The sequence below is a fragment of the Capsicum annuum genome, chromosome 4 (assembly GCF_002878395.1).
Source record: "Capsicum annuum cultivar UCD-10X-F1 chromosome 4, UCD10Xv1.1, whole genome shotgun sequence".
NCBI classification, from domain to species: Eukaryota; Viridiplantae; Streptophyta; class Magnoliopsida; order Solanales; family Solanaceae; genus Capsicum; species Capsicum annuum.
The window spans coordinates 209,406,632-209,429,159 of NC_061114.1; the positions used below are offsets into that span (position 1 = coordinate 209,406,632).

Here is a 22,528-nt window from a genome sequence, read left to right on the forward strand (position 1 = left end):
TTTTTTTTTTTTTTTTTTCAGATTTCTTAGTAAATAAAATTATAAGAAATTGGAAAACAAGTTCTCTCACGAGGTTGTTTATAACTTAAACCTGTATATTATTGACTAATATATATATATATATATATATATATATATATATATATATATATGGCCAAAATTCATGACTCGACTTCTAGAATAATTACGACAGTTTATATGGACTCACCAATCCATTAACATGGCTGATGGCACGGCCAACCATTACGGTTAACACTACGGTCTAGTTTAGTGTGCTGAATGTGCAAGATTCTCTTTTTAGGTTGTCATTTAAATTTGTTTCTATTTCTAAAATTATGCAAATATGACGTTTGAGATGGACAAAACATTAGAGTTAAAAAAAGTGACGAGTTTTTTTGGAATAACGAATTTAGTATAATTAATTTCATATCATCCAATAGAAAGATAATGATACTTGTTCCATCTCAAATTAATTGACATGCTTGTTAAAATACTAGTCTTATAATATGTGTTACATTCACACGTGGATCTCGCTTCAGTGAGTTCAGTTTTATAAACCCACTTTGATATTATAAAAGAAAGTATGTTGGAATTAATAAATAAACTGACGATTTAATTAAATACAAAAAATACTTAAACAGAAAATTAATATATTCATGCAAAATCATATAAAAGCATTAAATACTACAACTTTAAACCAAATAAGAAAAACTATGTATTGAGAAAATTGAAGAAAATATGTGTTTTAAGTCTTTAACGAAGGATTGATGATATTGACCAACTTAAAGGGTCAAACATAATTAGAAAACTTTATTAAGTTAATTGTTGACTTGATTAATATTTTCAAAACTTACTAATCTTTTCAAAAATACAAATCAACTCACACTCCTCTCCTTTCCAAATCATCGATCGTCTCTCTCCTCTCTCTCCACAACTTCTCTCAATTTTCTCTCAATCAATAGTTCTGTAAAATTTCTCCCTTCAATCCCCTGTGACTTCAACCTCCGACGACAAATATTCGGGTGAGTTTCTTTTCGACTTTCAACCGTCAATCAACTTGAAGACTTCTCCAACAATAACAACCACTACAAAAAATGGATTTGATTGTGAAGGTTATATTTGCGGGAGTTATTTTAACCTCTGCAAAATTATATTATATGTGAAGGTTAACTAGACCGTCGCTAAAATTTTTTAGATTTGCGGGGGTTCCATTAAAAAACATACTGCAAACCTACTTTCATATTCCCTCATTTTTTTAATTGGCCAAATGTTTTCCCCCAAAACCACTTCTGTCAGTTCCCAACGTTCCCTTTTCACCTCTTCACAAGTCCTCGCTATTTTCATTTTCTCTCTTTCCAGTGGAAAAACTAAGTATTTTTTCCTTCGGTTAGTAGAAATTAAGGTTTGTGTTTTTGTTTGTCGAGTATTTTTTTCGTTGTTGTTGTATGTTATGGGAGTGAAAATTAATCGGATCTACAAATTGATTTACAGATCGGTGAATTAATGATTTGAAGTTGAAATTAAGTTAAAGAAGATACACCCTCCCCCTGTTGCTGTTGTTCCTATATGAAAAATTAAATCAATTTCCTGTGTTGTACACAAAAATCAGACCTAGGGTTTGGGTGCTCCATCTTGTTCCTATATGAAAAATTAAATCAATTTCCTGTGTTGTACACAAAAATCAGACCTAGGGTTTGGGTGCTCCATCGTCCATTCCAGTTCGACAATCGAAGAATTTGTAGAGCTTGGTAATCATTCTGTGTAATCGAACCTTGGTCTGAACTAGCGGTTCCAGCAACAAGGCGAATTTCTGAGGCAATGAAGCAATCCAGCAATCATGTAACCTCAGCTCTTTCACTTTCTGTTTACTGCTCTAATTTTTTTGATTACTTCCTACCTTTAATGGAGAAATGTAGATTGTTGAAGTTGATAATACTTCTCGTAGAAAGTTCGACTGAGAAGAGATTATGCAGTATGCTCGTGAACGCGAAGAACATGTCTTTTAATCTCATAATTATCTTTCTACTTTTATCTTCTTCATGTTTTAGTTATTTGCTTGATAATTGACATAGTTGATTTGCAATTTGGTGTAGGAGGCCGAGGGTCGGAAATCAAAGTGTAAGTATCATAATTACTAGTTTTCATTTCAGAATTTCTTTGTCTTTGGTTGTTTAACTTGAGTTGTTTTGCTTAGATGTGTTATTAGTTTGGCCAGAGACTTATATGTTAGTGTCACATACATGTGATGTTCTTTAGCGGAGGAATAAAATGTGCTAGAACGGTGTAGGAAGAATATTGAAGATTGCTATAGTTGATCCCAATTAGTTTGGACCAAGGTTTTTATTAGTGAACAATATATGATTCATATAGCCGACACCAACTAATTTAAGATGTAGGTGGAGTTGATGATGGGTAGACTATGTTTTACTTAGTGATGTATCCTTAGAACATGAAAGTTGAAACCTTGTAGCCTATAGTTTTATATCCTTGAAAATATAATCAGTTTTTGTGCAGCAAGAGGACCTTCAGTGCAAAGAAAGCCCTTGAAACCAAGAGATTATCAAGTGGACCTCGAATCTCGTTTGGGAAAGACTCAGGTTTTCCATAATTTCTTTTCTTTTATGAAGTCGTCACTATTCTTTGTTGTTATTATGATGTTTTCAGTATCACTGCAAGTTGAAGGTTTTCTTCTCTTTTCTAAATTATGTGTGAGAGAGAAAGGAACATTTACGACTTTAAAAGAAGTTTATGTGAGTTCTCAGTTATTTTGTTTGCATGGAGTGTGACTTTCTGTTCAAACATTGAGATTTTGAGTTGCTTTTTGTCATCTATAGTCCATTTGTAAGCTCCGTAGCCTCTTGAGTGTTGTAGACACCTAATTTTATCCCTCTCGAAGTTTAATTTTATTCATTTTTTAGTTTACCTTACCACATATCCTCACCCATTCTACATTTTACCTGCAAAGAAATAAATACAACAAATCCTAATAAATTAAATTCCTAATCCCTAATATTCCCTTATCCTAACTAATTTTTACACCTTATCATCCTAATGTTGCAAAAGGGAGGGGGCACAGGAAATTTCCACACAAATTACACCCACATACTCACGAATACAGATCATAGACTCCATTCTCACAATCACTTCACAAGACATAATTACACATCACAAAAGCCATACATACCTCACATACACACTCATTCACTGATTCATTGAAATTCCCATCACAAAAACCCACAAACATGAATTGGGAAATGCTGCACATGCTGGTACACCCACACAAATCAGAGAAGACGGCGGGAGGGGGGTCAACGGTGATCGAAAAATTGATAGAAGAGGGGAAAACAGTTTGAAAAATCTGCGTGCGAGAGAGAAATTGGGGGGATATGGGTGAACGTAGTGAACTAAAGGTATCTTGTTGACTGGCTTGAGTTTTTCGGCGAGTTTGTCGCCAGAATCAGCCGTCCCTCATCATAATACACCATCCACTGCTGCCGAACTGCCGAAACCAGCGAGAACACCTAGAGATCCGATCAAAACTGACTAACCCAACATTTTTTTGTCATTGTTTGAACTGGACAAAACTCCGAGACTCGAAAATGGTTGTTTAGTTTCTGTTTGGATGGTGGTTTCCCATGGTATGGTTACCATGGGAACTATGTTTGTTTTGATTTTTTGCTAAAAGGGATGGTATGGTATGGTATTTTTTCATGGTTTGATAACCATGGAATCTCCCAAAATCCTGAACCACCAATTTGGTGGTATCCCATGGTTTTAATTTTTTTTTTCAACTATGCCCTTATATAATTTTATTTAATCCTATTTTACCCTTTATCCTATATTACTTATTCTTACGCTTTTTTGCTTTGAATCTCTCTCTGCTCTTTGTTGCGTTGTTCTTCAACTGTTTTCCATCCATTTGCATATAATTTTGAATACTTTACAAAGAATTCAACTATGACAGCAACGATGAATTTAGTAACATCTGCTTATAAATTTAAAATTTATAATAATAAGGGTATTTTAGTAATATTACCCGTTATGATACAGTACCATATCATCAAACCAAACAAAAAAATTGTTATTAACCACAGTGAACGATACAGTCTATCCAAACATTGTATTGTACTATACTATACAGTACCATACCATACCATACTGTACCATACATCATAAAACCATGGCAAACCACCATCCAAACAGAATATTAAGGGTTACGTTGGTTGTTTTCTATTTGGGCTTGATAATTTCGGTTTCGAGTCTCGTGTGTGCTTTAGTCGATTGGTGTTTGAACCAAATTTTGGATTTTGTGGTTAATTTGGTAGAGAGTTAGTTTGTTTGCTCAATTTTGAGGTTTGACTCGAGGTTTCAGACACAGATTCTATCGGATTTAATTTGAATAATATATCGATTTTAAAAGCGGCATTGAGGTCCAATTATATCTTCTCTCCCTTTATTTTTTCTGTAAATGTGAATGATTTGTTGCTTGACATGTCTGGATCTTTGTTTTGTGTTGGTTGATGTTGGATTTGAATGTGAAAAATTGGATTGGTAGTCGAAGAATTGATTAATTATTTTGAGAATGAATTTGGGGAGGGATTGATTTCGATAAAAAATGAAGTCGGTTTAATTTTGATTTATTGATGATGTGAAATGTGATAGAATCATGATAAGTCAAATCGATAGGTAAATTATAGGTTTTGGGGTAGGCAAGCCTTAGAATTCTATATTAGTGAATGTGTGAATGCTTGTTTGAAATGGTTTTCCTATTTATATCGCATTTTTATCAAATATATTTATTCGCCGGGAAATGCCTCGAGGTCACGTGTATATATTTATTCACTGGAGAATATCCCGAAGTATCATGTACGCAAAGGAGGCTTGTGATCAAGGCCCGAGGCATCGGGTAAAGCATTGGAGCGTAGTTTTAGGATTAGCCCAGAATATAGTAGGTTTACATTTTTTATTTTGGACTGTATAATTTGGATTGAATATTATTCTGATTTTGAACTTTGTTTGATTCATTTGCTTGCTTGTTTTTATGTGTTTTTGTGATTTATTTACTTCATAGTGTTAAATTAGCTGATATACTCCCCCCGAAGTGATCGTGGTCAAACCATGGGATCGATGGGTGCCTAACACCTTTTCCTTGGTCAACGAAATTTTTTAGCCAAAATTTCTGTTTACAAACTAGTTTTAAAGTGTTAAAAACAGTTTTGAAAAAGAATTTCCAAAGGTAACTTGACATACCCGTTTGTGCGAAGTAGCGACTCTAAGTTTAATGTAAATAATCCTTTTCGAAACAAATTTCATTTTGTCACTTTAGTAATAAAAACCCCTTTTCAAACATAAAAGTAATTTTTTGGTAAAAAAAGGGGTGTGATAGCTCTGGCAACTCTGCTAGGGACTTTTCAAAATTCGAGCTTATTTTTGGAGTTGTATCGGCTTTGTTTGACATTATGGATGTATAAACATTGTTTGTATTATCGTTTGTGTTTATTTTATCATTGTAGAGTGCCTACGTGCTATGTGTTTACAGTCTTTCTTTATATGTTATCGCTTTATATCTGACATCATTTGCATAACCCAAGTCAATTCTTTTTGCAACAAGTCCCAGAGTGCACGTCGTGTACTAGAACTCTAGTTGAGTCACCCTTATTTTAGGAGAGGGAGCCTTCAGGCATATGGAGCGGGTGAAAAACTTTCGCAGCCACTATCGACCATACGCTTCTCCGAATAGCCTTGTTAGTGGACCCAGCGTAGGTCAGCCTTTAAGTCATGCTTATCTGCATTATATTGAGACCTAGAGGAACCCACTTGGTCCTTTATAGGAGACTCGCCTTAAAAACATCTCTATGTGCTAAATATTGGATTTTTTAAGGTGACGAGGTCATTTAACAGACTCATTTGGGAAAAATATGTGTCAGAATTAAAGAAGCGTGTGTTTAGGCAAAGAAAAAGAAAAGAAAAAAAAGAGTTTCGTAGTTCTTTAGAGTATTTATGACTTTTATTTTTCATAATCCAAAAAATCAAAAAGAGTTTTACCTTTTGCACTCATTTTCTCAAAAAGCAAAAATATCAAAAAGATTTTCCGTTTGTTCCTTTAGCAAACATTCATAATTTTAAAATTTCAAAAATAAAAATAAAAATTCTTAATAAGATCTTTTCATAAAAGAAAAACTCAAAAATGGTAGAAGTTTTACATTTCATATTAACGAAAACACCAATAAAGTATTTTTCTTTCATAATTGTTGGTGTTAGTTTTCATAAAATTGAAAAACTTAAAAAAGATTTTATTGACATTTTTTATCGTCAGTCTTTGTCGTATCTCTCAAGTCGTGGTTTAGCCTGTCCATTATTGTTTAATTATCCAATCTGGACGAACTACACACACCTGATTTTTCTCTCTCGAGAGTGAGATATGTAGGCAACTCTTCTAGGGTTCGGTGATCTTATTTAAAAAAAATGTAAAAAGATTTTGTTCACTATTCATTTAGAGTAAGTACTTCATATGCACCTTTAAAAGAAAACTACAAAAAATATTTTCTTTTAATAGGTTCAAGTTTCATTTTCGTATGAAATTTAAAATCAAAAACCCAAAAATATTTTCTTTGGTAATCATAGGTTTCATTTTGTATACGATGTTTAAAACCGAAAAAATTCAAAAAATATTTTCGTCAATTCTTCTGACAATTTGTTATTTTCTTTTCTTCTCAATTTTTTTTTAAAAAAAAGAAGGAAAAGAAAGAGTTTGATCGGCCATGTTGTGCCAAAACTTCATGAACTACGTACACCTGATTATTCACTCTCGAGAGTGAGATACGTAGGTACCCTTCTAGGTTTTGGTGATATTTTCTAAAAAGAAATGAAAAAAAGGGTTTGAGATAGTGTTGAACTTTAACACGTTATCTATTGTTTAGTTAGTTTAATGTGGTTGGTTTATGGTGTTGTGGCATTGTAGCTGATTCTCCACATCATACCAAATCCAAAGGGTTAGTTGTGTTCAACAAGGATATAAAGAGTGACATCATGGATCAAACAAAGAGTAGGAAAATGAGAGCTTGAAACAAGAGATTAGGAAACTAAGGCAACAAATGGTATAAATGCATCGAGCTTGGGCTAGTGGGTTGCATCCTCCCCCATTCCCCATTGTTAACCCTGCAAATATCTTTAGTTTTCTATCACAATTGCAAAGTTAGTTTTCTATTGTTGTTGACGCACCACAACATGCCTCGAAATTCATTCCACGTCAGCTGCATCCCAATACTTTCACCACTCATTCTCTAACTCCTTAGTATAAGCCTACTACATTCACAACACCATATACCGTCTGTGATTTTGCTGCTCAACCCTCTACTGAGGCTTCCACACTAGCTATCCACCCAACGGTTGTGGTTTCTCAGGCCGCTAGTGAATCCATGTTCAATACTCTTGATGATCATTGTTGTACTTCTGAGCCTATTTTTAAGTTAATAGAATCACCAAAATTTCTTACCAAGAAGTCTGACATAGCAGAAGAGTGAATGGTTGGAAAAATGAAGGGTACAGAAAATGCTATGAAAAGTTCCCTAGGACTCCCGGGTAAAGAAGATGTTTCATATAAAGACTGGGGCATGTCTTCAAGTATCAACCTCCTTCAAAGCTTTGAGCTATTGTAATTTGAGGAGCATGATGGACATGAGGATTCTGTGAAACATTTGGGATGATACTGCAATTAATCAAGGAAAACTGAAGGAAAGAAGAAGGAAAACACACCTATTGTCATGTCAGGGCCAAAACAGAGTTTGAGAGGTTCAACCCACCAATACTGTCAGCCTCAATCCTGATCTTACATATTATATCCATATAACCACTTGCAACAAGGTTCCTTTCTCCAAAATCCAAGAAATCTCATTCCACTTCCTCAATATCCTTTGATTAATGCACAATCGTATGCTCATTCGTCTTTCTATCCATAATGGTGTGCCCCGATCCCTCAACGTCGTCCTCGACCCCCACAAATTTAGGAACCTCTAAATCTAATTTTCATCCGAGGCCAGAGTTTGCAATAAGGAGGAAAGAAAAGGATAATTTCATGCCAATTGGGGAGTCATATACCGGTTTGTTCCAGACATTGAGACAATGGGGTATGATTACTCCTATCCCTAGGTATACTCCTGATCCACATTCAAAATATTTTGATACTAATATATGATGTGCTTATCTTTCTAATATGCAAGGTCACAGTACTAAAGATTGTTGTATTTTGAAAAGACAAATAGAGAAAATAATTCAAGAAAAAAAGATTGTGGTGCAAAACATTGGTACCTCAACCGTCCTACAGAGTTCTTCGCTAGCATGTGGTACTGCACTATATGTGGGAAGTAATGAGTTAAGCATGGGGACCCAACACTTATTTGTTGAAGAGAATGTGTTTGATCGTGGTGGAAACTCTAGTAATGCTGATATGCAAACCAATGGCTAAGTTGTCAGGCTGAGCAATTGAGAAGTCACCCCTCTCCCTACTAGGAAGAGGTATGTTAGTTTATTTTCTTTTCTTTTTTGTTTTATGAATTATTTCAGGATTGTAGTTCGAGATCTATCTTGTTTTGTCCCTTTGTCGTTTATGTTCAATCCTTTCTATCTTTTATTTCAACTAAATGAAGTATCCCTTTTCCTTTGTGTTTTAAATATGTGTTGTTTTTTTTATACAATACATTTTATGTCGGTTCTAGTGATATGACATTCCTGAGGAATTTTCAGCCAGATCTTAAATCTAGTTTAAGAATGAACTTTGAACCAGAGGGCCAAAGTCAAAAAAAACATCTGACAAAATAGGTAGATTACCGAGACATTTGGTGACAAGTTGAAGCCTTCTTTGAAAATTAAGGCAATTATTTTGAGAATCACAAGAATAACTTGGTCATCAATTGAAAGACATATCTCTATTAGGTTAAATAGTGGATGTGTGATCCTACATCAAAATGAATAGAACGAAAATCAACTCTATGAAAGCATAAGTCATTCGATGTGAGGAATGTACAACAAAGGTGGAGTTTACAGAAAAAGTAGCGACGCACAAGCTCAGTTAAACTTAGTGCTGTAAAAATGTCACAAATGATCTTCATCTTTCACTGTAATATTGCATGACATGTACTTACATTTTCAAGGATTAATATGATGAAGACATTTTATTTTGCTATCCAAACATCGTGTCATCCTTTGTTTATCCCGTTTGAGCTTTAGTTTTATTTTCTTTCATACCTCTCTTTGGAATCAAAATAGAGTCAACAAAGCTTAAAAGATAAGTGTCGAGCAAAATAATAGAGTCAGAAAAGTTTCAAAAGAAAAAAAAAGTGTTAAAAGAAAGAAAAGAAAAGAGTGTCAAGAAACAATAGAGTCAGAAAGGTCCCCCACCAAAAAAAGAGAAAAAAAAGAAGAAAAAGAAATCAGAATCAAGCAAAAAAATGAGTTGTTGGAACTATGTGTGACCTGATTCTCCTCTCTTGGGAGTGAGATGAGATATGTAGGCTACCCTACTTTAGGCTCGGTCCAACCAAATAAACAATTTAGAACTGCCCAGTTAAAAGAAATGGGGGCATGAGTTAATCTTTATCGTTAGAGTCGATTCCAAAAGTTGTAAGTCCTACCCCACTTCAAGTGTTGTTTGGGCCTCATGCCATTCTTTCTTTCTAACCTTATTCAAAAGCTAAGTTACAACTAAAGAAAGACCTTCAGATCAATCTTTGAGAATGTTAAGGCTAAGCATGCAATGCCTATGATAATGCATTTTGGGGACTACTTGTCTTCCTCAGCATAAGGAATTAGGAGAGAAAAAAATGAGAGAGCCTTATTGGTGAAAACCCTCACGGGCACCATAAGACAATGGTGAGTTGAGAGAGCTAAAAATTAAAGTGGCTTATCGGTGAAAACCCTCACGAGCACTATAAGACGATTGTGAATTGAGAGAAATGAAAATAAGAGAGTTTCATTAGTGAAAACCCTCATGGACACCATAAGGCAATGGTGAGCTGAGAAAAAGAAAATGAGAGAGGCTTGTTGGCGAAAACCATTCAAGGGAGGGCTAGCCGAATGAGGGTTTGCGAATAGAGATTCTGGCTAAAGAATTCTGTTGACCGAGGGGAAGGTGTTAGGCACCCCTCGATACCGTAGTTCGACCACGATCGCTTTGGAGAGTATATCGGCTAATTTAACACTATGAAGTGAATAAACCACAAAAACACATGAAAACAAGCAAACACACGAATCAAACAAAGTTCAAAACCAGAATTCTTAGGTCAATTGCATTTAAGACCTCATTCGACTAGCCCTCCCTTGAATGGTTTTTGCCAACAAGCCTCTCTGATTTTTCTTTTCTCAGCTCACCATTGCCTTATGGTGTCTGTGAGGGTTTTTTGCCAGTGAGACACTCTTATTTTCATTTGTCCCAACTCACCGTCGTCTTATGGTGCTCGTGAGGGTTGTCACTAATAAAACTTTCTCATTTTTATCTCCCTCAACTTACCATTGCCTTATGGTGCCCGTGAGGGTTTTCACCAATAAGATTCTCTCATTTTCATTTCTCTCAACTCACTATCGCCTTATGGCGCCCGCGAGGGTTTTCACCAATAAGACTCTCATTTTTATTTCTCTCCTGATTTCTTATGCTGAGGAAGACAAGTAGTTCCCAAAATGCATCATCATATCTATTGCATGCTTAGCCTTAGCATTTTCAAAGATTGATCTGAAGGTTTTTCTTTGGTTGTAACTTGAATTTTGGATAGGGTTAGAAAGAAAAGATGGCATTGGGCCCGAACGACACTTGAAGTGGGGTGAGACTTACAACTTTTAGGATCGACTCAAACAATGAGGTTGAACTCATGCCTAGTTTCTTTTGACTGGGCAATTCAAAATTATTTATTTGGTTGGACTGAGCCCAGAATAGGGCAACCTACATATCTCACCCCGAAAGAGGAGAATCAGGTCACGCGTAGTTCTGGCAACATATGCACAATATCACGAAATTGAAGATTTTTGATTTTCTGATTTTTTTTGTAACGATAAGCAAACAAAACGAAAGGACCATGCAACATCACGACACATTCATAAGAGAGACAACTACATATTAAGACAACTTAAATCTAATCACCAAATACCAAACAACACTCTAGACCCATAAGACGACATGTGAGACATTCCTAATAAAGACCATAATGTTAAAACAAACTTGACATGAACTTAACAAAGACACGCCAATACAATGACAGAAAATAAATGACTCAAACTAAATAAAGATAAGAAGTGCTCCTTCAAGCTGGTGCTCTGTGTGACGTCCCTGGCTGAGATGAACCCGTCTGTGAAGTCCCCGCTTTTCCACTCAGACTTTGCAACATATCCTGCAAGGATGCTTTGATACTCGAGAACAAACTTCTCGCCCGTATCCCCGCCTCTTGGAGATTACACCCAAAAAGGTTTTTCTGACACCCATCCACAGTTATGATCAAATGTGACAACTGAACTCTTAAAAACTCCACCTTGGCAACCGAATCTTCCTGCTCATCGTCCTCTACCATGATTTCTTCCCGTATCCGCCCTCTAAGTTGGGATGGTAAGGGTCTACTAATGCCACGGATAGAGATTGTAGCCATATTTCATAGTTTTGAGTACACCCTAGACTTTCCTCAAGAGTATCGACACCTAGCTTTATCGCATTATTCCAGAATTGCTCATATTTGCTTTCCCCCACGGCTTGGTCTTTAAAGTACTCTACATCCTTTAGAAGGTCCATTATTAGGGAAACGTCTTGCATCCTACTCAACTGACGCATCACCCTTCTTGGACTGTAAGGCCTAGCGCAATTAAGTCCTATCAAAACCAGAAGGAGTTGCATTTGAGATCCCATCAAGATTTTCTTAGGACGAAACCACATATAGGACCAAAGAATGTTGTCCGGAGTTCTTGATTCGAGAAATTCAATCCAGGAATTGACTCCCATAGGAAAAGAAAATTTATCAAAGCACATTCTCTCTTGCATGGCTTGCACTCGATCATTCAGACAACGATCGATCATATCTACTTTAATCAAAGAAGGCGTATGGAAATGCTCCATCACCCACAACTGTAATATCAGATTACTCCCCTAAAAAATCGTACCCCTTCATTTACTTCAGTTAACGCTTTATATATTTCTGTTAAGATCATTGGTACAATGGTGACCTCATCTTTTTTCTTGAATAAAGTTATCACCACTGATTGTAGACGAGTATTGATACATCTCTCATCTAATGGGAACTCTAAGATGCCCAACAAAGCCAGACAGAAAAACTCAAGACAACGTTGTTCCCAGATTTTTTTGGTAGTACAGAATTCATCCCAAAAGCAGTCGAAACCCTCTAAGGACCCAAATCTAGCAAACAAATAGTCAAAGGAAATCCAAGATTGTTTGAGACATCCCAGATGCTTGTTATCTTTCAATCCACAGAGTTGAAGAAATCTCTTACAAGTATGATTGCAGGCTAAAATCATCTGCTGACCCATATAAGTCAATTGAAACAAACGAGATATTTCTGCCAAGGTAGGAGTCAATTCACAACTTTCGAACCTAAACACCAAATTGTTTGGATCCCAAAAAGTCAACGCAACTTCTATTATATCCAGACGGGGCGTGAGATCCATGAGTGCTACAAGATTGCCTAACACTTTCCTCACTTCGTGCTTTTCAGAGTAGTCGAATGTGCCCCACCACTTGACCAACTTTTTGGGTACCTTGACAACCATAAGGACTCTAGATTTTGTGGACAGATCCATCCTGTAATAACACATAGGACATTAACTTAAACATTCAATAAGACTGGAAAAGATCCCCACCCATGGGATTATGACGCAGACGTGTGTTGAAGGGACAGACCATTATATGAGTCAAATTTGCCGAACAGTAGCACTGAATAAAATCAGCCTACTTAGTAAGAACCCGCTAACAACACTAAATTACACGGAGAAAAACCTAGGCTAAGACTAAGACAAAGGCCAAAATAAAGATTACCGGACCCACCGAGGGTTGCCTACGTACCCCCCGAGGGATGGGAATCAGGTATGCGTAGTTCGTTCAGATTGGACAATTAATGATTAAATAACAGATTGCACCCTAACTTGAGACACGACCAAAGACACACAATGAACAACATAACAATTTTTTTTTTGTGTTTTCAATTTGACACTTCACATAAAAAAACGACACCAACAACTATGAAAGAAAATCTTTTTTGTATTTTCGTTATATGAAATTTATAAAACTTCTATCACCTTTTTGCATTCCTCTTTTATAAAAAGCTCCTCTTAAAAGAAATCTTTTTGAAATTTCCAAATTATGGACGCTTACTAAAGAAACAAAGAAAATTTTTTTTGATGTTTTTGTTTTGATAAAATGAGTGTAAAAGGTACAAAATCTTTTTGAATTTTTGAATTGTGAAAAACACAAGCCATAAAGAACATTAAAAGCTATGAAACCTTTTTTGACTCACTTTCTTTGTTTCAAGCACACCTTACTTTTAACACATTCTTTTCCCGAATCAGTCCGTCAAATGACCACATTACCTTCAAAGATGCAACATTTAGCACATGGGGATGCTTTAAAGGTGAGTCTCCTACAAAGGACCGTGTGGGCCCCACTAGGTCTCAATATGATGCACATAAGAATGACCTAAAGGCTGACCTACGTTGTGATTTACTAACAAGGCCGTTCGGGGGAGCATATGGTCGATAGTGGCTGCTTTACTTTCCACCTACTCCATACATCCAACAGCTCCCCCCTAAAATAAGGATGACTCAACTAGAGTTCGTGCGCATGACGTGCACTCCGAGACTTGTTGCAGAAAGAATTGACTCGGGTTATGCAAATGATGCCAGATATAAAGCGGTAACACATATAGAAAAACTGTAAACAAAGAGCACAAAAACGCACAACAGTGATAACAATAACACAAACAATAATCACAAATAATTTTTATACACCCATAATGCCAAACAAAGCCGATACGACTCCAAAAATAAGCCCAAATTCTGAAAACTCCCCAGTAGAGTCGCCAGAGCTGTCACATCCCTTTTTTAACTCCAAAAAAAGATTAATTTTAAGGTTCGAAAGGGTTTTTATTATTAAAGTGACAAAAAGATGAAAATTTTTGTTTCGAAAAGGATTATTTAAATGTAAACTCAGAGTCACCACTTGGCATAATCGGGTGTACCAAGTCACCTTTGGAAATCCTTTTCGAAATGATTTGACTCTTTAAAAAAAAACTGATTTGCGAACCGAGATTCCGACTAAGGAATTTTGTTGACCGAGGGGAAGGTGTTAGGCACCCTCGATCCCGTGGTTCGACCACGGTCGCTTGGTGGAGCATATTGGCTAAATTTGAAACTAAAGATGTATAAACCACATAAACACACGACAATCAAGCAAATGAACACAAACCAAAACAAACCCCAAAAATACAATGTTCAGTCTAATTATACAATCCAAAAATAAAAAAATGTGTAAATAAATCCTATCTAATCCATACTAATCCTAACTAAGCTCCTATGCTTTACCCGATGCCTCGGGCCTTCATCACGAACGTCCTCCGAGTACAAAATACTTTGGGGCATTTTCCGGATAAAATAATACAAGTACTTCGGGGCATTCCCTGGCCAAATGATACAATTGAATCAAGTACGATAAACTAGAAAATATTCAACCAATATTCCAGATTCAAACATTCAACGAAAACTCTTATTCATAGGAATTTTGCCTACCCGAACCTATATTCGCCTATTTATTTCAATGTATTGTGATACTATCAATTCAAACAACATTTAATGAATCAAAATAAATTAATGATTGCTTTTTATCAATTTCAATTCCAATCCCTACTTGTTTCATTTTTTATCAATTACACCTGCATAGTTACTCCGATTCATTTCATATATCAACGAAATCACATCGTCAAAAATATAACATCATAACATCAACAAAAATCCAACAATCACCACGAATAATCACAACCAATTCAAATAATCGAAAATAAAGAACGGGGAGACGGGTTAAAGAAATGGACCTCGATAGAACGTTCTTGTATGATAATAAAGAAATCCGAAGACCAAAATACTCGAACGGAGAACCTCAACAGCGACAAACTCCGATTTCGATCACAAACTGATCTTAATAGACAGGTCAATACGAATGAAAATCAAACCCAAAACCCGAAATGAGAGTCAATGAATCCCGCAACCTGATTTCGAAAACGAATCACCAAGACAGACTAAACCAAGGCTTCAATGGTCTAATAGCTGCTAAAGAAATTGTATGACCTAAGCTCCGATAAGTGAACAAAGACAAGACAACCAAAACAGTGAACAACGACCAGGTTTTGTCCAAAAATCGAAGGAAAATAAAATGGTTTTTTGAGCGATTTTGAGAAGAGGTCTATCGAACAACGAGAAAGAAACCGATATGCGAACTCGAGGCTGATTTCGGCGAACTTACCGGAGCTCTCAACCCAGAATCTCTCTCTCTGCTACTCCCTCTCTCTTTTGATCTACTCTCTTCTTGCCATCTCACTCTGTGTGTGTGCGGTTTTAGTGTAGAAGAACCGAAGGTTTCTTTTTTTTATTTTCTGATCTTTCTCTCTATGGAGAAGATGATATGATGGTTATGGTGAGAGTAAGAAAAAATAAAAAAAGAAAGTGAAGGCGTGTCAATGGTGGTTTTCAGGAATGAAGAAGAAGAGCTCAAGATTTCTTTTCTGTCTATTCTCCTGATACCCCCCTCTCCCTTTTGTTTCTATATGTATTGTATATATAATATTGTGTGGGTCAGTGGTCCCCCTTGCAAAAAACGTGACCTCCCCTTGTCTCTTTTTAATTCCAAAGAAAGAATAATGAACCCCAGTGGGCCCACCCTCTCTTTTGTTCTCTATATGTATATGATAAATGAAAACAAAATGGTCCCCTCCCTGCATCTCTCTCTATCTGTGTGTATATTTATCTCAAAGAAAGCCCAAAAGGAATCATCCACGTGGGCCCCTTCCTCCCCTTTTCTTGGAAACTTCCTTTTTTTCATTATTTTTGTTTTGTTTTTTTTTACTTTTTATTTCTTTGTGGACAAAAAATGTGAAGAGGGGGAGGGGTCACGTGGGTAAGTAGGGTAGTGATGAGGTGTCTTGTTTTGATTGGATAGGTTGTTAGAATAAAAATAAAATTAGTTAGGGGTTGTTATTTTTTGTCATTTTATGGAGGGATGATTACATGATTGATGGTACATGATAAGATGAGATAAAAATGGTAAAAATGTTTTTTGGGAGGAACAAAATTAGGTGTCTACACAAGTTTCAGTAACATGAAAATTTTAAGGTGGGACATGAGACGAAGACAACAGGTTTGTTGGATGAGTTTCAGTAACGTGGCAACTTTAAGGTGGGAAATGAGATGAAGATAATAGATTTGTTAGATGTTTAAATATGGCATACTACTCTGAATGAGGAAGTGCTCGAGGTCTCTAAGTTCCTTCTTTATCTTGACAATACCAGTGCTCATTGTAGAAGGAATAACGGTTAGGATATTACAAGGACCGTCAACGTTGGGGAATTGATTGACTCTTTATATTGATAATTGGAAACCAGGATGAAGACAAATAATCTGTTAAGAGTATAATCTGGACCACATATAGAACTGGAATCTTCACTGTGAAGACATGTTGTAGAATGTAATCCAAAACTGATGACAGAAACTTGACCTTGTCTACTTGACCCTGGCTAGTGTTATGAGAAACTAGAGATCCTCGTAATGTTGCATGCTTTGGGTGGATTGCCTCTCATAAAGCAAGAGATCCTCGTAATGTTGCATGCTTTGGGTGGATTGCCTCTCATAAAGCATGTCTACAGGATAATATGTTCCAGAAGGGGTAGCATGTCTACAGGATAATATGTTCCAGAAGGGGTTATACTTTAATGAGCAGGTGCTACATGTTGAAAAGGAAATGTGACGCGCAATTGTTTCCATTTTACATTTTCCTATAGTAACTGAGAGGTCGAGTATGTTTTGGAATATCCTGGATGTTCAGTGAGTGATGCCAGACTTTGAAACTAATTTGGAATCACTTGGGGTGTTAAGTGCATGATGCAATGACTTAGAAATTAACTTTATAGTGCTGGATAACAACCATTTAGTGGACTGACCCACAATGTATCTTTTGGGTTATCTCTAAAGAAAGGGAGAGGATGTTCTGAATCAGGAGAAAGACCCTGTTAAGCTAAAGGTTACGTGTTTGCAGTGTTTGTCCTTTTGGCGCAGCATTAAACGTCAGGCGCCAAATACTGTTCCTTGATGTCTCCCTTTTCCTTCTCATTTAAGAAAGAGTATTCTGGGAGCTCTAATTTTGGTCATTTTATAGTTCGGTTATCAACTCTGATATTGCTGTACAGCCATGAGAGTCAGGGATCTGGTTGTTTTTTCTACTCCGAATAAGTAATGGTTTGAGTCTATAAGTTTTAGGGCATGGGCTTCTTACTGACATCTTCAGACCCTTATTCATAAGCAAAAAAAGAAAAAACTTTTGTCATGACAATCATATTCCTGCCCTGAAACATTAATTAGAACTGTTGGCCAATTTGAACTACTAGTTGATGCTGTTTGTACTAATCATTCATGGCAATTGGCAAACCAACGGAGAGCTGTATTCAAATTCCATACTGTAGCTGCCATTATACTAGGCAGAAACCAAAGGGGTTGGTAGTTAAACTACAAATTGTTTCTTGGGTTTTGTTGATTGTCGAAGTTTGCAGTTAGCTAGTGGTCATTAATTTTATTTCTACAGACATTAGATTAGGAGACAGTTTTTTAAGCAGCGGATATTTTAGCCTATGGCTGTGTGTTAGTTACACACTAGTAGTCTGGTACGTTATTTTATGTGGGAGATGATAGATATCTCAATTGTGCTGGAACAAAGGCATTAACATTGGAACACACTGTCAACCAGCATAAACTTAGAGTTGTTTGGTAGTACGTATTAGAAAATCTAATATATGTATTAGTTATGGTATTATTTAATTCTTTGGTTGGTAGTATTTTCAATCTACGTATAACTAATACACACTAATAAATATTATAGGGTGTATAACTAATACATAACAAATCACTTTGTTTGTAATATATAAGGCTTATTAAGCCATGGATAAGCATGAAAAGGACACTGAATCAACCAGTATATAAGAAATAATCCAGCAACTAATCCCAATATTATTAATATTGTACTTATACTCTATCAAGAGACCCCTAGTCATGAAGTTGCTCAAAAACCATGTAATGATGACAGCAACCAAGCCAGAAATGCTGATAAGAGAAATAAGAGCGTGTTTATGATAGTTCATTTGAGAGTTCTAGAACAAGTAGGATAGCATACATGCACCACTTGTTTAGCCCCACAAGAAGAATGAATTTGAAGTTGAAAATATCTCTGTTATTGAGATACGACCATAGAGCAAATGTTAACATACATGACACTGTAGCTAAAACAAGTCCAAGAAAATGATGGGTTATGCTTAATTAAACCCAAATGTGTTTAATACTTCCTTATTTTAAAACAATGTGGCAATATAAGAAAACAAATGAATCATATCGATGATGTTTTTAGTTGTACGCAAATATAAATCTTGTGAATTTCAGCTGAATTCCGGGAAAGTTGTGGCTGTTGGGCCAGGGCTGCACGACAAGGCAGGAAACCGGATCCCAATTGCGGTCAAGAAAGTTGACACCGTCTTGTTGCCCGAGTATGGCAGTACTCAAGTCATGTTGGGGGAGAAAGAGTGAGTGCATTTTGCGATTTGATCTTATATTGCTGTTAAATTTTAGAGATTTATTTATTTTTCTAAACATTCTTGATGATCTTGTGGCAGGTTTCATTTGTACCAGGATGAAGACATTTTGAGGACACTGCACAACTGAGCATCTATATATTTGAGTTCATTCACGCTGTTGAGGTTAATTTAAGGGGGGTGGGCAGGTTAATTTCAAGGATGTTTTTGGTTAAGTTATTGAATTGTTGACAACTGTGTTTGATAGCTAATGTAATGATAGTTGAATAACCTTTGCACTTCTATTCTTTTAGTATTGAATTCTTGACATGAAAACCTTTTTGTACTGCTCAATTGAGAGGCTTGTGGTCAACACATTATGCTTTATGGCAAATGCTTATGTTGATCAATTGAAAAATTGATGATCAAATTTTTTATTTTAAAAAAATAAAAATTGCAGGGGTTTTAAACCTCCGCAACTTTAAAATAAAAATTTATTATAAAAAAAATAAATTTAGAGTAACGGGGGTCGACCGCCGCAAATTAATTATGGCGGTCCGAAAAAACTGCCGTAAATTAATTGTGACGGCTCATATTGTGGGGGGTTTTGAAAACCACTGGAATTGAAATTTGCGAGGGTTTAGAACCGCCGCAAATCCTAAATTAACCCCTGCAATTTGATCTATTTTTTGTAGTGAACTTCGAATTCTTCGTCGTCCCATCTTCTTTCACAGGTAAAAAATTATGTCTTTTTAGTTATGAAGAAACAGAGGAACTTGAGCCAACTTCTCTTCTAGTATTGGTTAACAATTTCAATATTTCTTGCTTAAATTTGAAATATGGATTGAATCAAACCCTAATTTCTGGCATTTCTTCTCTACTATTTTCTATGTGAAATATATATTTTTTGTTGTTATTATAGTTCTTCTTGTCGAATTATTGATTCGATTTGTTGGTGATTTTTGGTCACCGTTGATGTTCTTAGTGTGTGTGTGTTTGTTGTATTGATGTTGCTGGGTTCATTTATTATTTTTCTTGGTAAAAATGGTGTTGCAACAGATTAACCATCTGATTTAACAGATTAACCACCTGATGCAACAGATTAACTATCTGATGCATCAGATTGATACAAAACAGCCCATGAACACAAGAAAACAAACACCAAAACAGTCCAATAGTTCAAGGAACTATGGACCTCTTTTGGTGACCTCTCTCGGATTCAAGAACACAATAAAAAGACTATGTAATGAGGTGTTTAACACCTATTTTCCAGCAGCAAACTAAACTATATTATGACAATAAAAATGAAGAACAACAATGTTACAACAACAATAACCAAACGGCTTGAACAACAACAACACAAACTACAAGATTAGGACAAGAAACAAAGATAGATAGTTAGACAAGTGTAGATGTAGTCTTAACAACCCAAGAGAATATTCCACTCTTGGACCTTTAACACTTCATACAACAAACACCTAACTCTTACAATGACACAAGAGTGGCATCCACCTCTCAAAGCACCAAAGTCTCACGCTTTCCAACACACAAGAGAATCCACCCTTATGCTATGACCTAATTTCAGTTTTGAGAGCTCTCTCTCACAAGAGTAGTATTCTTCAATATCAAGAATAAACTAAGACAATAAACTCTACCATGTTATATTTATATTACAATGCAAAATAATAGATAAATGACAAAAGGGCCCTTCCATTAAAAAGGCCCCAAGACAGCCCCATGGAGTGCATTCAAAACTGATTTGGGCCTCATCCACACTTGGGCTTGTGCATTCTTTAGTTGGTCTTCAAGTTGCTTAAAAAATATCTAAGGTCATGATCATTCCTGTATCACAGATAAACATCTTATGCAACAGATGAACAGAATAAATCATTCATCTATTACGACAGACGACTCTTCTTTTTGAAAGAAATCTAAACAATATTGATCCAACAGATAACTCATTTGGCAACAGATGAGTGATCTATTTCAACAGATATGTGGCCTATTTTTATTGTTTCCAATGGATTACTCATCCGCTGCAATAGGTTGCTTATAGGTTGCAATAGATAACCTACCTGGTGCAACAGACGAGAGATCTATTTTTATTATTTCTAATAGATTACTCATCCACTGCAACAGGTTGGTTATATGCTGCAACAAATATCGTAACAGGTTCCACAAATGAGTGATCTATTTTTATTGTTTCCAACGGATTACTCATTCGCTGCAACAGGTTGGTTATATGCTGCAACAAATATCCCACCTGGTGTAATAGATGTTTGATCTATTTTTATTATTTCTAATGAATTACTTATCCATTGCAACATGTTAGTTATATGCTGCAACAAATATCCTACTTGGTGCAACAAATGAGTGATCTGTTATAATTATTTTCAACGAATTACTCACCCGCTGTAATAGGTTAGTTGTATGTTGCAACAGATAATCTTCCTAGTGCAACAGATGAGTGATCTGTTTTTATTATTTCTAATGAATTATCATCCGTTGCAATAAATTGGTTATATGTTGCAACAGGTAACCTTCCTAGTGCAACGGATGAGTGATCTATTTTTATTATTTCCAACAATTTACTCATCTATTGCAATAGGTCGATTATATGTTGCAACACATAATATACCTGGTGCAACAAATGTGTGAACTGTTGAATTATTGTTTTACTATTTTGCATGTTAGATTTAATGTTATTCTTTTTTAAGGATGCATTAATCAATTATAATCTATTTTATGTTCCTGTTAATTTAAGATAATATGGCTCCCAAAAGAAAAGAAACTGAATCAAGTCCAAGTAAAGGAGCAAGTGAAGCAGCTAGGCTATATCCACTACTCTATGAGCTTGCTTTACAAGCATTATCTCAATCAGGAGCAGAAGATAATGAACATAGAGAGGAGGAATGTTTCAAAAGAGATGATCCAAATGCTAATAGCCCTTCCACCGTAGAGTAGGTCAAAACCTTCAGTATTGATCGTTATCCTGTGAGAATACAGTGCGATGGTGCCACAGATTTAGCGGGTGATTTTGTGGTTTAGTCAGCTATGGAAAAATCTTTCGACGCCTTCAAAAACTACTTTGAGAACAAAATTTGGATTCTTATTTCAAGGAAAACTGCTTTGGGTAATATCTTGATTTGTCGGAGGAAAACAATGCTCGTTTTAAAAAAAAATGGTATATGATATTCTCAAGCTTAGGTTTATGTATGAAAATAAAGATAAGATGGATGGGTTATGGATAAATTACTGTGGCATACCTATTTGTTTTGATTGGAAGGAGTTTACCATAGTTACTGAACTAAAATATTATCCTTCTACTCCTTCTCAAGTTATACCTACTCTTAACCCCAAAAAAAAACACCTTGCACATCCAAAAAAGGGAAAGGCAAGTCGAGTGATTGTGATGACCTGGTGTCCATTATTGGTCTAAGCTTCAAAAATAAAAATTTGATAGAAGCGTTGAAAGGTAAAAGACTTTCAAAGAAGCACAAGCAATCATTGTGATTGGTTTGGTTTGTACATAATATTCTTTAGGCTAGCGACGTTAACAACAACATAAGCCTCAGTTTAATAAATCTCTTCGAGGATCTTGAGGCATTTAACAACTATCCTTGGGGTTATGAAAGCATCAAAATGACTGTCAAATATTTGTTGACTCCGTTAACGCTAAGGACAGTTAACTTATATGGCTTTCCATGGGCTTTCATGGTAAATATTTC

General features: G+C 35.8%; 1 protein-coding gene and 1 long non-coding RNA gene across 5 annotated transcripts; one reads left to right on the forward strand and one right to left on the reverse strand.

Annotated features, from left to right (window-relative positions):
* Nucleotides 1-1,234: 1,234 nt before the first annotated feature.
* On the forward strand, nucleotides 1,235-19,150 carry LOC107867477 (10 kDa chaperonin). Of its 4 annotated transcripts, none has more exons than XM_016713730.2 (6): nucleotides 1,235-1,402; nucleotides 1,492-1,839; nucleotides 2,094-2,118; nucleotides 2,515-2,597; nucleotides 18,673-18,812; nucleotides 18,903-19,150. In XM_016713730.2, the coding sequence occupies exons 2-6, from the start codon at nucleotides 1,819-1,821 to the stop codon at nucleotides 18,949-18,951; spliced, it is 318 nt and encodes a 105-aa protein (XP_016569216.1). In that variant the 5' UTR covers nucleotides 1,235-1,402; nucleotides 1,492-1,818; the 3' UTR covers nucleotides 18,952-19,150. The 4 variants fall into 4 exon arrangements, with proteins under 4 accessions (XP_016569216.1, XP_016569217.1, XP_016569218.1 ...); XM_016713731.2 differs by having other exon boundaries at nucleotides 1,610-1,839; XM_016713732.2 differs by having other exon boundaries at nucleotides 1,686-1,839.
* Nucleotides 14,427-15,785, reverse strand: LOC124897709. The gene is made up of 2 exons (XR_007054591.1): nucleotides 15,069-15,785; nucleotides 14,427-14,657 (listed from the first exon to the last, which is right to left on the reverse strand). It is a non-coding gene; the product is annotated as an uncharacterized LOC124897709 (long non-coding RNA).
* Nucleotides 19,151-22,528: the final 3,378 nt, after the last annotated feature.

Excerpts from the sequence above, each read along its gene's own strand:
- LOC107867477 (XM_047410958.1), top strand. The coding sequence starts at position 1,819 with ATGAAGCAATCCAGCAATCAT. Across the intron at positions 2,119-2,514 it reads CGAGGGTCGGAAATCAAAGT|CAAGAGGACCTTCAGTGCAA; the intron begins GTAAGTATCATA and ends GTTTTTGTGCAG. Across the intron at positions 18,813-18,902 it reads GTCATGTTGGGGGAGAAAGA|GTTTCATTTGTACCAGGATG; the intron begins GTGAGTGCATTT and ends ATCTTGTGGCAG.